The sequence below is a fragment of the Petromyzon marinus genome, chromosome 32, assembly GCF_048934315.1.
Source record: "Petromyzon marinus isolate PM22_M1 ecotype Great Lakes invasive population chromosome 32, UKy_Petmar_22M1.pri1.0, whole genome shotgun sequence".
NCBI lineage: Eukaryota > Metazoa > Chordata > Hyperoartia > Petromyzontiformes > Petromyzontidae > Petromyzon > Petromyzon marinus.
This window is the reverse complement of record NC_133698.1, coordinates 6,251,073-6,263,600: the sequence shown is the minus strand read 5'-3', so window position 1 is coordinate 6,263,600 and position 12,528 is coordinate 6,251,073. Positions and strand designations below refer to the sequence as shown.

Sequence of the window (12,528 nt, the reverse complement as noted above, 5' to 3'; positions counted from 1 at the left end):
TTTGGAGTTTGCGTGTTCCCCCCGTGGTCGCGTGGATTTTTCTCCGGGCCCTCTGGTTTTTCTCTCCACGTTTAGAATCAAGACGCGCTCAGGGTATTTGGCTGCTGTAAATTTTGACGTGATAAAACCACTTAGTTGGACGATCATTTGTGGCCTGGTCGCTTCTGAAAAAGAGCTATATAGCTCAGTGGGTATCACTACCTTGTAAAATTAAATAAAATTTAGTTTGCCATTTACACTTATTACACCTGCAGTATTAACCAGGGCGGCGGCCGGGCCCTCGTATTCCGGCAATGAGCGGTAAACACGCCACGGCTGGGCCACACGCATCCCGTCGTCAACAACGCCAGTGCCTTTTCTCCGGCGAGTGCAGGCACCAGCCAGGCGGGGCAGCTGGTGAGCGTGGCCGGCCCCGCCAACTTTCCGTGCACAACCAAGGAGCCGCCGCTGCCGCCACCACCCAGCTCTTCGCAGCATCCCCTGTCGCTCATGTCGCGGATGTCGCAGTTCGCGATGCCCAGCTCCACGCCGCTCTACCACGACGCCATCAAGACCATCGCAAGCTCCGAGGACGACCCCCCTGGGCCGGACCGCTCGCCCGGTCTCCCGGCATTGCCGCCCCTCGCCGGTGAGTTAGAGGGCTTGCCACCTCCGGGACATACTGTCGGAAGAAGATTATCTTGTGATATTATCGGACAGCAGAGGCGAGAAATACGTGTAAATTTATTGTCTGGAGTTGTGTATTATTACTTTTATGCAACTGACAAAAAAACGTAACTTTAATTGTCCCGAGAAGACATGCACATTCCCCCAGGACGAGCTGCTGGCAACAAAAAGAGGACGATCTGGGAAAACCAGGACGGGGTGGCAGCTCTGCTGGTGGTGGCCTTATGTGTGCTGGGTGGTAATCTATTGCTATGTAAAACCGTCTCCTGGAATATGATACTGAACAACTAGACAAAATCACGTTATCCAGAAGACAAATCCATCCTCCGGATTATAAGACGGCCCCGTAACTTTTCCTGTTAAACACAGGGGGAAAAAAAACTGCATTATAATCCGGAGCATACGGTGGCAGCATATGGTTAAAATTATTGTTTTTTTTTTATGTGTGTGTGGCTTGCAAAGGTCCCGGCCTGAACACAGGACACATGGGGCCTGGCAGGATTCCTTCCCAGAATACTCTGGGGCCAGGGGCGGCAGGAAGCCCCCTGGGGATGAGCCTGGCGGGGCAGCAGGCCCTCGCGCACGGGCCCGGTGGGGCAGCCATGCTGTCCGCTCACAGCCCGGCCGGAAGTGGGCCCATGAGCCTGGGCGGCCCAATGCATCACTCCGAGATTGTGCCAGGTACATTACCGTGCTGTCTGATGCATTGCCGCGTTGTCCACGATAATAAAAATAGAATAATAATACTTGCACCTAAGTCTTGGAGGTGGCGTGACTACTGTGCAGCATTTTCAGGATCTGAATTGCTTGATACGCATCGTTGGCTTTCGCCTTGATGACATCTCATTCTTGATTTCTACTGTGCCAATAGCGTAAGGAAGGAAACATCACTTTTTATGTTTAAGCCGAGGGGAACCCCTGAATGGCAGCTTGATCCATCCATCCAGGAGTGTCAGATCCAGGTTTGGAGGTTGATGATCAGTGTATGTCAGCACTTCCTCTTGGCACAAGCCGTCCCTTTAAGTGAGAAGCGGCATCGTGCGCACAGGCTCAACTTCATTCTGCTATTTCCTATTCCACAATTCAATGGCAATCTTCTTCCGCTGACATGTACCGGCAGGGAACAGCACAGGAGAGACACACTGAACCTTCAGCCAGTGCCTATTCCAATAAACATGTCCTAGATTTGTACACAAACCCATAACGTGTTGTTGTGTAATAACGTATATAAACAGACCTCTGTTCTTTGTCTCCACATATAATCAAAATATATATTTTTTTATCCATCGGCCTATTGGCTAAACAGTATAATCCAGCAGCAGTTGTTTAAGCAAGCAAACTTCTGTAGCGGTTTTTGATCTTCTGGGTCTGTCTGTAAGAAGCAGGACTTGTTAAACGAGGAGTTCTGTTTGGCTTCAGAGGCACGGTGACCCATGTCAAGGTTGTTACCCTTTTTTGGGTGCTCCACCCCAAGCCGAATGGTTGGTGCATGCTTTGAATGCAACGCACCGTCGGTAAAATTAATCTATTTATTGAGCGATCACGCACAGATCATCATTGTCGTCGTCTTATGTCTGCGATGCTGCCGAGTAGAGCACAGTCCAGAATACGCGGTACTAACTTGGGGTGTGCTCATGATTTTCGGGTTAATCTAAAAAATATCAAATAATTCTGGCTGAGATACTACCTTTTGGAGAATCCAGGAGGAAGAAAAACAAACAAACCCCAATGAAAGATTATTTCAAAAAGAAAGTGATGTGATGTCACTTCAGCTGTTTCCCCATAAAAAAGAAAAAATGGTGTTGCGTGGTGTCGAGTTAGCTATCGGATGGTGATCTGAAAATCCAAAGCTTTCTCTTAAATGCGAAGATCTGAAACGTTTCATCCTGAAACTCATCCCGAGTGCTGACCAATACGTACAGAATTGTTTTGTAATATATCTCTCTACAAGCTCTCTCCGCACCTCCGATTAGCACGGTTGCCTACGTACGGTGCGAAAGAATGTCAACATACATAGACGGAATTTCGGTGATCTGGTCTCCCGTATGTAACAATGCACGCTATGAATTGACCTGACGGTCCAATGAAGGTCCCGCCTCTAAAAGATTCTTGAGACTCGGCGTAGCTCTCGTGAATACACATTCTTGATGTGCTTGTGCAAAAGCGGCCAACAGTAAAATCTGCACAAGCTATTGCGTGAAATCCACGGTCCACACAATAAAGAATTGGCTCGTCTTTCAGGGAATACCGAAACGTGTGCGTTGGTACAAATCGGCAAGATCTTGAGCTCCTCTGTCGTGAACTTGATGCCCCGCTAGGTTAGGTCATCCGGTTAAACCTATATCGTTTTGTTTTGCTAACTCGGAACAATAATTTAGACTTGTGCAAGTGCACCTTCCGTCGACGTGCGCACAGGGACTTGGGCGTGTTTCCGTTCACGCGGCCGAGATCCGTAATAGCCGCGCCGTTTTCACCGTCGAGGCTGACGACGCAATCGTCTCTGCTGCGATTGTGCCGCACGAGCAAGGGGAGGTGCGTGCGGCAGGTTCACCGATAAGCGCTCTCGTGACACTTTTATCTACAGAAGGAGCGATTGCTGCACCACGCCGACAGAGCCACTGTCTCCCCACGGCCCGCTGAGACGCGCGCGCTCGCTCGCAGAGGCACCCCCGGCAGATATTTTGATTAGGTTTCTTCAAGGTGTGCAGATTGGCCCGTTAAGCAGGGGATGACAGCATCGTAATGCAATTTTCATTGGCTCGAATGGCCGGCTGCTGTGCGTGGGCGTGCAGAACTGGTAGAAATGTGAGATGTATTTTGCCGTATTCTCTGGGTTTTATAAGACGCTTCGGAAAGTTGAAGACGCACACCCCCAACGCTCGTGCCCGGTGTCAATAAGGTTAAACACACCTGGTCACACGCACACACCTCACGGATGATAAGATACCCCCCCCCCCACCACAACTTTTGCATTTAAATACAATAAATAGTGCATCTTGATCTGGAGAATACAGTTATGAGCGTATTTAGGTATCCGCAAAAAAGGTAGGTTATGGTAATTAAGCTGTGCTTAAGCAGTCAGTTTGTTTTGAGTTGGTTCATTGTAGTAATACATCAACCCCTATGACCCTTACTCATTTAAACGTTTGTTCTGAACCAGGATTTTTGGGTGTATGTCTAATCGTGCTCCGTGTACAATTACAATCTTGAGCGAGCCACTATTTAAATCTTTTTTTTATTTTACTAGATAAGGCCCACTGAGCTATGTAGCTCTTTTTCAGAAGCGACCTGGCCACAAATGATAGCCCAACGAAGTGGCTTTTCATCACGTGGATATTGATAGCAGCCAAATACTCTAAACGCATCTTGATTCTAAATGTGGAGGGAAAAACCGGAGGACCTGGAGAAAAATCCACGCGACCACGGGAAGAGAGACATGCAAACTCCAAATATACAGGCATCGTCAGTGTCGGGATCGAACCCATGCACTCCTGTATACCAGGCGAAGTAGTTAACTTCTCTCCACCGTGGCACCTTGCTGACGTTCCGATCTCAAAGCCATGTCTCGCACCAGCGCTTGCGAACGTGAGAGCATCTTGCGTGACTTGGACTAACGTCGCCGTTAAACCCCACCCAGCCCCACCACGTGTGTGTGTGTGTATGTATGTGCGTGTTAGGGCAGAACAACCCCCTACCTCCTCGCGGTGCCGGACGGGAAACTCTGTCGTGGACAGTGCTGTGGGGGGAGGGCCAATTCCGATTGGCTCCTCCCCTCATGGCGTCTGTGACCACCACAGGGGCTAAACGGGGGCTCTGGATGGGTGCGAGGGGCTGGTAACCCCTCCACTTTCAAAAAATTACCACGAAACTACGACTTAAATATATAACGAATAAGCTTGTGCCGGAGGCCCCGGGGGGGGCAGGCGTCTATGACGTCTCCTGGCCAAACCCCAATTGGCGGAGCCAGGAGATTGAATCTCTACCCTCGGGGCTTCTCCAGAAACAACGAAAAGCCACTTTGTTTGGCCACGTGGAATGTTCAAACGCTCACTGCGGAGGAGAGGCTGCCACTCCTCTGTCGGGAGCTGGACCGGTACCGCCTGGATCTCTGTGGCATTCAGGAGGTCCGGTGGACCGGTTCAGGCTCCTGCCACCATGAGGGGTGGACAGTCCTCTACTCGGGGCAGCAGACTGTCAAACAACAGGGAGTGGCTCTTCTTTTGAACACAAAGAATGAAAGAAGCGTGGGAGCGTGGCGGTGAGGTGTGGGAAGCTGTAAGCCCCAGGCTACTTTGGGCTCGCCTTCCCATCAATCGGAGGCGAGGATTGGTGGTCGTGGTTACTTATGCCCCCACCGAAGACGAACATCCGTGGAGGGATGCAGGCAAAGCCGATGGGTCAGATGCCTTCTATGACCTCCTGTCACAGGTGCTGGCTAAAGTGGCCCCTCGGGATAGAGTCATCTTGTTGGGTTACTTCAATGCCCGAGTTGGTTATGATGCTGGCACCTGGTCTGGAGTGATTGGAGGGCATGGGCCGGATCAGCTCAATAACAACGGTAGGAGGCTGCTAGATTTTTGTGCAGCCCATGGGCTTGTAATTACCAACACGCTGTTCCGGCATCAGCGCATCCACACAACATCATGGATGCATGCCGGGTCCAAGCAAGAACATCTGCTGGACTACATAGTGACGGACCAGCGGATGCAAGCCCATGTCCTTGACACCAGGACCTACCATGGAGCTGATCTGCCCTCTGACCATCGACTTGTCATCTGTAAGATGCGCCTGCCATTCTTCCGCTCCGGTGGTGGGTGTACACCAAGGACCCCATTCCAACCAAAAGTGGCCTGGTCTCAGTTATCTGATGAAAGTTGCAAGCGAGAATTTCATCATCGCCTGCGGCTGGGGTTGGTATCGTCCCCCACTCCTGATGTCGAAGGTAAATGGGCGAGGTTTAGGACTGTGACTCATGCAGCTGCAATGGCTGCTTTGGGTACGCGGTCCAGACCTCCCCAGAGACCCTGGCTGACTGAGGAGGTGTTCAGGATGGTTGAGAAAAGCGACAGGCCCACTGTCATCGGCTACAGAATCCCACGTCAGAGAATGAGGAGGCTTACCACAGCCTTCGCTCGGAGGTTCGGAGAGCCGTGAGGCGCTGCAAGGATGGGTGGTGGTCGCGGGTTACTGAGGAGATGGAGTCTGCCTCAGTGGCCCACGATCACAAATCTCTATTTAACTCCATCAAACAAGTAACCTGCAGCGCCACACCTATTACCATCATTAGGGAAAAAAAAACGATGATCCAATCTCCGACCCCCAGGAACAGGTTTGCAGATTTGCTGAGCATTTCTGTGAGGTCCTGGGGGAGGGAAAATTCCTCAGCCAGGAAAACATCGTGGCACAAAGTGAGGATGACCCTATTGAGGCTGCGGTGCATCAAATATTGGAAGAAGTCACCGCCTGTGAGTGGCTGGCTGAAGTTCCATCTGTTGAGGAAGTACTGAAGGCGATCCGGAGTCTGAGACCAGGAAAGGCAGCGGGCAGAGATGATCTCCCAAGCGAAATGCTGAGGGAGGGTGGCGTTTGTGCACAGACTGCCCTATATGACATCATAACAACAGTCTGGGCCACTGGACGGGTTCCGCAGGATTGGAAGGATGCCCTGGTGGTCCCCCTCTTTAAGAAGGGGGACCGCACAGACTGTAACAACTACAGGGGCATCTCACTCCTCAGTGTGCCGGGAAAGGTCCTGGCAAGGATTATTCAACATCGCCTTGCCATGAACGCTGAGGAGAGGCTTGCGGAGCCCCAAAGTGGTTTCAGGAAAGGGCGGTCCTGCAAAGATGCCATATTTTCTGTCCGTCTGCTACAGCAGAGGTGTAGGGAATTCCAGCAAGACCTACATCTCTGCTTTATTGACCTGGTCAAGGCCTATGATACCATCAGTAGGCCTGGGCTCTGGGTTGTTCTTCGTGCTTTTGGAGTACCTGAACCTCTGCTCACGATCATTAAGGACCTTCATGATGGTGAACGGGCCCGGGTAAAACTACGTGGCCGGGAGTCCGAGCCATTCCCTGTACACCTTGGGGTGCGACAGGGATGTCCTCTGGCTCCCACATTATTTAACATCTATTTTGACCACGTAGTTCGTGAAGCCTTCAATAGCTGTACCGGGGGAATCTCCATATGGTACAGATATAATGGGAGGCTGATCGATGCCCGGGTGCGGTCAAGGGATGGCTCCCTATTGCTCAACCACGTTATATATGCCGATGATTTGGTAATAGCTGCTCATTCAGAGGAGGAGTTGGAGACGCTGCTGCTGAGACTGGAGCGTGCCACTAAGAGATGGGGCCTTACCATCAGCCCCACCAAAACTAAGCACCTGCCTGGGTATTTTGTACCATCGGACACTCCACCCCCACAACTCCCAATCGGTGATGGGGCAGTTGTGGAGAGAGTGGAGAGTTTCCCATACCTGGGCAGTGTGCTTATGACCGGCTCCAGTTTAACAGCAGAGGTCTCACTCCAAATCAGTCGAGCGGCAATATCTTTTCATCGGTTGCGTAACGCTGTGTGGAAGCTATCTGGTCTGTCGCTCCGCACTAAGCTTCAGGTCTTCTCGGCTACGGTCATTCCCTCCCTTCTCTACGCTTGCGAAACGTGGACCCCCCTAATGGAACATCTTCGCCGGTTAGAAACATTTAGGCTGGCCTGCCTACGATCCATCCTGGGTTTAACCAGGCTGGATTGTATTAGGAGCTCACAAATCCTTGGAAGATCTGGGCAAGGTCCCATCGGTGAGCTCCTCCGGCGGGCAAGGCTGCGATGGCTGGGTCATGTAGCCCGCATGCCCAGCCACCACATACCGAAACAGCTTTTGTTCGGCCGGATCGAGGGGGCTAAACGGGCGCGGCACGGGCTAGAGAAGAGATGGAGTGATGTGGTACAGGAGGACGTGGTGCTGAGTGGACTTGCCGATGACTGGTACCAGTGGTGTCAAGATCGGCCTCTGTGGAGGAGGCTCGTGAAGGACGCTACTGGGCAGTTGGAGGCAGTCGCCCTCCAACAACAACGGAGGGCGGAGGAGCGACGCTCACAACAACGAGCGGAGCGCCGGGTGGCTAGGGCACAGCAGGTTGGCACAGTAGGGGGCACAGGTGGTGCATCAGCCAGTCATCTCAATCAGTCGACCCGTGGCACCTGGGGGTCTGCCCCGTGACCTCCTGCCAGCGGGCGTTCGACACTTCACGTGGCCTCAAGGTGCACATGGCCTGGCACAAGCGTCGTGGTGACGTCACCGCCACTTAGTGGCGAATGGCGGTTGTTGTTAGAGCTTGACAGCCGCTTGATTGGCATGCTCGCAAACTTGCGCAGCCCATGCTGCCCCCGCCTTTTTTTTTTCTCTACCGAAAACCGACACGAGTGCCGCCGGTGAAAGCGTGCGTGTCCGCGGAACGAACGATCGATCGCGTGGTCACAACCCCGCTCGCGTGTCCGCACGGCGGTGCCAGAGCGATCCGCCAGCTCGCGGCTCAAAAAGGCAGCCGTCAGTTTTGACTGTTTGTTGCCGCTCCAAAAGAATTGCCGCGTATCTTATCAACGCGGCATAGGAGAGAAAAATACAGAAGAGCACGTGCATTTGTGCAGCCAGCAAGCAGCTTGATCGCGTCAACAGGTTTAGAAGCCGAGGGGCAGAACTCAGAAAGTCAGTTTAAGGTGTGTGTGCAATACAAAGAGTCCGTTTCTGCATTTAAATTTAATTTCCTTTTTGGCTATCGATTCGTTGGGCATTTTGAAACGGATATCCTGTCCGTCTGTTGCGTTTTCAAAACAGACTTCCCGCCCTGTTAATAATGTATTCGTAACCCATGCACCTCCAGCACGGCGCACTGTGAGCTTTTTGGATCCGACATCAGGTGATCATGAGCATGGCATATTGCATGCATGGCCACCACAAGCTCAGCAGGGAACATTCTTCTCTGCATACCTCTGTGCCAGGGATGAGTTTGGGAATCGGATGTTTCCGATTTAATATTTTATGGGAAAATGTCTGAAATTTTCTGAATTAATGTGTGTTTATGTTATGCAATAGTTGAACGTGGTAACAAGTGACATGAACCATGAATAGTTGAACGTGGTAACAAGTGACATGAACCATGAATAGTTGAACATGGTAACAAGTGACATGAACCATGAATAGTTGAACGTGGTAACAAGTGACATGAACCATGAATAGTTGAACGTGGTAACAAGTGACATGAACAATGAATGCAACGTTTGCTGGGAAGAACGTGGACGTGACACTTTATAAATGACGTCACTTCTTCTGACGTCATTTTCAGATCATCAGAAACGATTTTTTATCCACAATTTTTACGTTTCTAGGCCTGATTTTTTGTTATTTTACAAATTTATCCAAAAATCTGGAACGCATCCCCTCCTCTACACCGTCATGATATACAGTGAGGGAAAAAAAGTATTTGATCCCCTGCTGATTTTGTACGTTTGCCCACTGACAAAGAAATGATCAGTCTATGATTTTAATGGTAGGTTTATTTGAACAGTGAGAGACAGAATAACAACAACAAAATCCAGAAAACGCATGTCAAAAATGTTATAAATTGATTTGCATTTGAATGAGGGAAATAAGTATTTGACCCCTCTGCAAAACATGACTTAGTACTTGGTGGCAAAACCCTTGTTGGCAATCACAGAGGTCAGACGTTTCTTGTAGTTGGCCACCAGGTTTGCACACATCTCAGGAGGGATTTTGTTCCACTCCTCTTTGCAGATCTTCTCCAAGTCATTAAGGTTTCGAGGTTGTCGTTTGGCAACTCGAACCTTCAGCTCCCTCCACATATTTTCTATCGGATTAAGGTCTGGAGACTGGCTAGGCCACTCCAGGACCTTAATGTGCTTCTTCTTGAGCCACTCCTTGGCGTGTGTTTTGGGTTATTGTCATGCTGGAATACCCATCCACGACCCATTTTCAATGTCCTGGTTGAGAGAAGGAGGTTCTCACCCAAGATTTGACGGTACATGGCCCCGTCCATCGTCCCTTTGATGCGGTGAAGTTGTCCTGTCCCCTTAGCAGAAAAACACCACCAAAGCATAATGTTTCCACCTCCATGTTTGACGGTGGGGTGGTGTTCTTGGGGTCATAGGCAGCATTCCTCCTCCAAACACGGCGAGTTGAGTTGATGCCAAAGAGCTCCATTTTGGTCTCATCTGACCACAACACTTTCACCCAGTTATCCTCTGAATCATTCAGATGTTCATTGGCAAACTTCAGACGGGCATGTATATGTGCTTTCTTGAGCAGGGGGACCTTGCGGGCGCTGCAGGATTTCAGTCCTTCACGGTGTAGTGTGTTACCAATTGTTTTCTTGGTGACTATGGTCCCAGCTGTCTTGAGATCATTGACAAGATCCTCCCGTGTAGTTCTGGGCTGATTCCTCACCGTTCTCATGATCATTGCAACTCCACGAGGTGAGATCTTGCATGGCTCCGCAGGGCGAGGGAGATTGACAGTTCTTTTGTGTTTCTTCCATTTGCGAATAATCGCACCAACTGTTGTCACATTCTCACCAAGCTGTTTGGCTATGGTCTTGTTGCCTCTTCCAGCCTTGTGTAGGTCTACAATATTTTCCCTGATATCCTTGGAGAGCTCTTGGTCTTGGCCATGGTGGAGAGTTTGGAATTGAATTGATTGATTGCTTCTGTGGACAGGTGTCTTTTATACAGGTAACAAGCTGAGATTAGGAGCACTCCCTTTAAGAGTGTGCTCCTAGTGTGCTCCTAATCTCAGCTCGTTACCTGTATAAAAGACACCTGGGAGCCAGAAATCTTTCTGATTGAGAGGGGGTCAAATACTTATTTCCCTCATTAAAAGGCAAATCAATTTATAACATTTTTGACATGCGTTTTTCTGGATTTTGTTGTTGTTATTCTGTCTCTCACTGTTCAAATAAACCTACCATTATAATTACAGACTGATAATTTCTTTGTCAGTGGCCAAACGTACAAAATCAGCAGGGGATCTAATACTTTTTTCCCTCACTGTAAATGTTCTCCAGTGGTCTCGAGACAATGCGCAAAAGGAGGTAGCATCCTTTCAATGCTTTGACTATTTCTAGCAAAGTTTTTTAAAAAAAAATCTATTTCTTTTAACGCCTGTGTCCCAGCTGGCGTTCAACTAATGGTACATTATTTGGCTCAGCCTAATTTCAAATACACAGCTAATTTGTAAAACTAATTTATGAAGCCCTGCAGGGGCTAGACATCCTTCTAAATTAAATGAATGCATCACACAGTCAAATAGATTAATATATTGTTCCATTCCTGTATAAGCTCAACTATTATGATAAAAACAGTCAAATTGAATTCCTCCTCAAATGAGCATTGAGGCATCGGCGCTCATATCCCGTTTACCGCCCTGAGCCAGTGGTGTAAACTCCATAATCCTATGGCAGGGGCAAGTCTATCCATAGGACGACATCCACTGTTGACTTGCCCACAACCTGGGGGGATGATGGGCCGAGTCAAAACCCCCACCCAGGATTTCAACTCGCGTTATTCCGATCGTGAACCGCTGAGACACTGTCACTGCGATGAGGAGCATCGCGATTGTCAGGCGATTTCCATCCACTGCTGGCTGAACGATCACGATGCAGTACCGATGACTGCATTGGGGCCCTGCGGTCGTAACAATTCAAGCTCTCACATGCGCGCCTCTCCGTTCACTCTTCAGCTAAAGTGCAATCGCGGGCAATGTAAGCCTCTCCTATTTATCCGCATCCTCAGGGGTGTTACTGTCTATTTTCGGTCTCTTTACCATTACATCCCGTTTCCTGCTGAACAACACGCGAGCAGCAATTATTTTGAATCTAATTAGGAGGTGATACATCCACTCAGCTGGTGGAGACGCTCGGGGGAGGGGGAGAGAGAGATAGAGAGAAAAAAAGTTGGAAATATTAATTACTTGTTCAATAAGATGACGGTTAATTGGATTTTTTTTCTCCTTTGCCAGTTTTAATGAAATTATTTTCCTGCAAACATAAGCCCCCATTACAAGTGTGTAAAAGAGATTGTGATGTTCCGCGCATTAGCTTTTAAACGTCGTTACGTCTCGTCACACCACCATACAGTGAGGGAAAAAGTATTTGATCCCCTGCTGATTTTGTGCGTTTGCCCACTGACAAAGAAATGATCAGTCTATAATTTTAATGGTAGGTTTATTTGAACAGTGAGAGACAGAATAACAACAACAAAAATCCAGAAAAACGCATGTCAAAAATGTTATGAATTGATTTGCATTATAATGAAGACGACCGTTTGTGTTATGGTCGAAACGTCGTGAATTTTTTTTATTGTTTTATATATATTTTTATTATTTTATTGTTTCCCTTCAACGTGACTTTACCGAAAGAACTAAGAATAAGTATTTGACCCCTCTGCAAAACATGTCTTAGTACTTGGTGGCAAAACCCTTGTTGGCAATCACAGAGGTCAGACGTTTTTTTGTAGTTGGCTGCCAAGTTTGCACACATCTCAGGAGGGATTTTGTCCCACTCCTCTGCAGATCTTCTCCAAGTCATTAAGGTTTCGAGGCTGACGTTTGGCAACTCGAACCTTCAGCTCCCTCCATAGATTTTCTATGGGATTAAGGTCTGGAGACTGGCTAGGCCACTCCAGGACCTTAATGTGCTTCTTCTTGAGCCACTCCTTTGTTGCCTTGGCCGTGTGTTTTGGGTCATTGCCATGCTGGAATACCCATCCACGACCCATTTTAAATACCCTGGCTGAGGGAAGGAAGTTCTCACCCAAGATTTGCCGGTACATGGCCCCGTCTATCGT

General features: G+C 49.1%; 1 protein-coding gene across 7 annotated transcripts in view; it reads left to right on the top strand.

Moving 5' to 3' along the window:
- Nucleotides 1–12,528, top strand: part of BCL9L (BCL9 like) — a 174,305-nt gene that overhangs the window by 144,214 nt on the left and 17,563 nt on the right. For all 7 annotated transcript variants that reach the window (XM_076071239.1, XM_076071240.1, XM_076071242.1 and 4 more), the window contains 2 exons: nt 374–628; nt 1,129–1,347. In XM_076071239.1, coding sequence (XP_075927354.1) covers nt 374–628; nt 1,129–1,347 — 474 coding nt within the window. The remainder of the gene's footprint in view (nt 1–373; nt 629–1,128; nt 1,348–12,528) is intronic.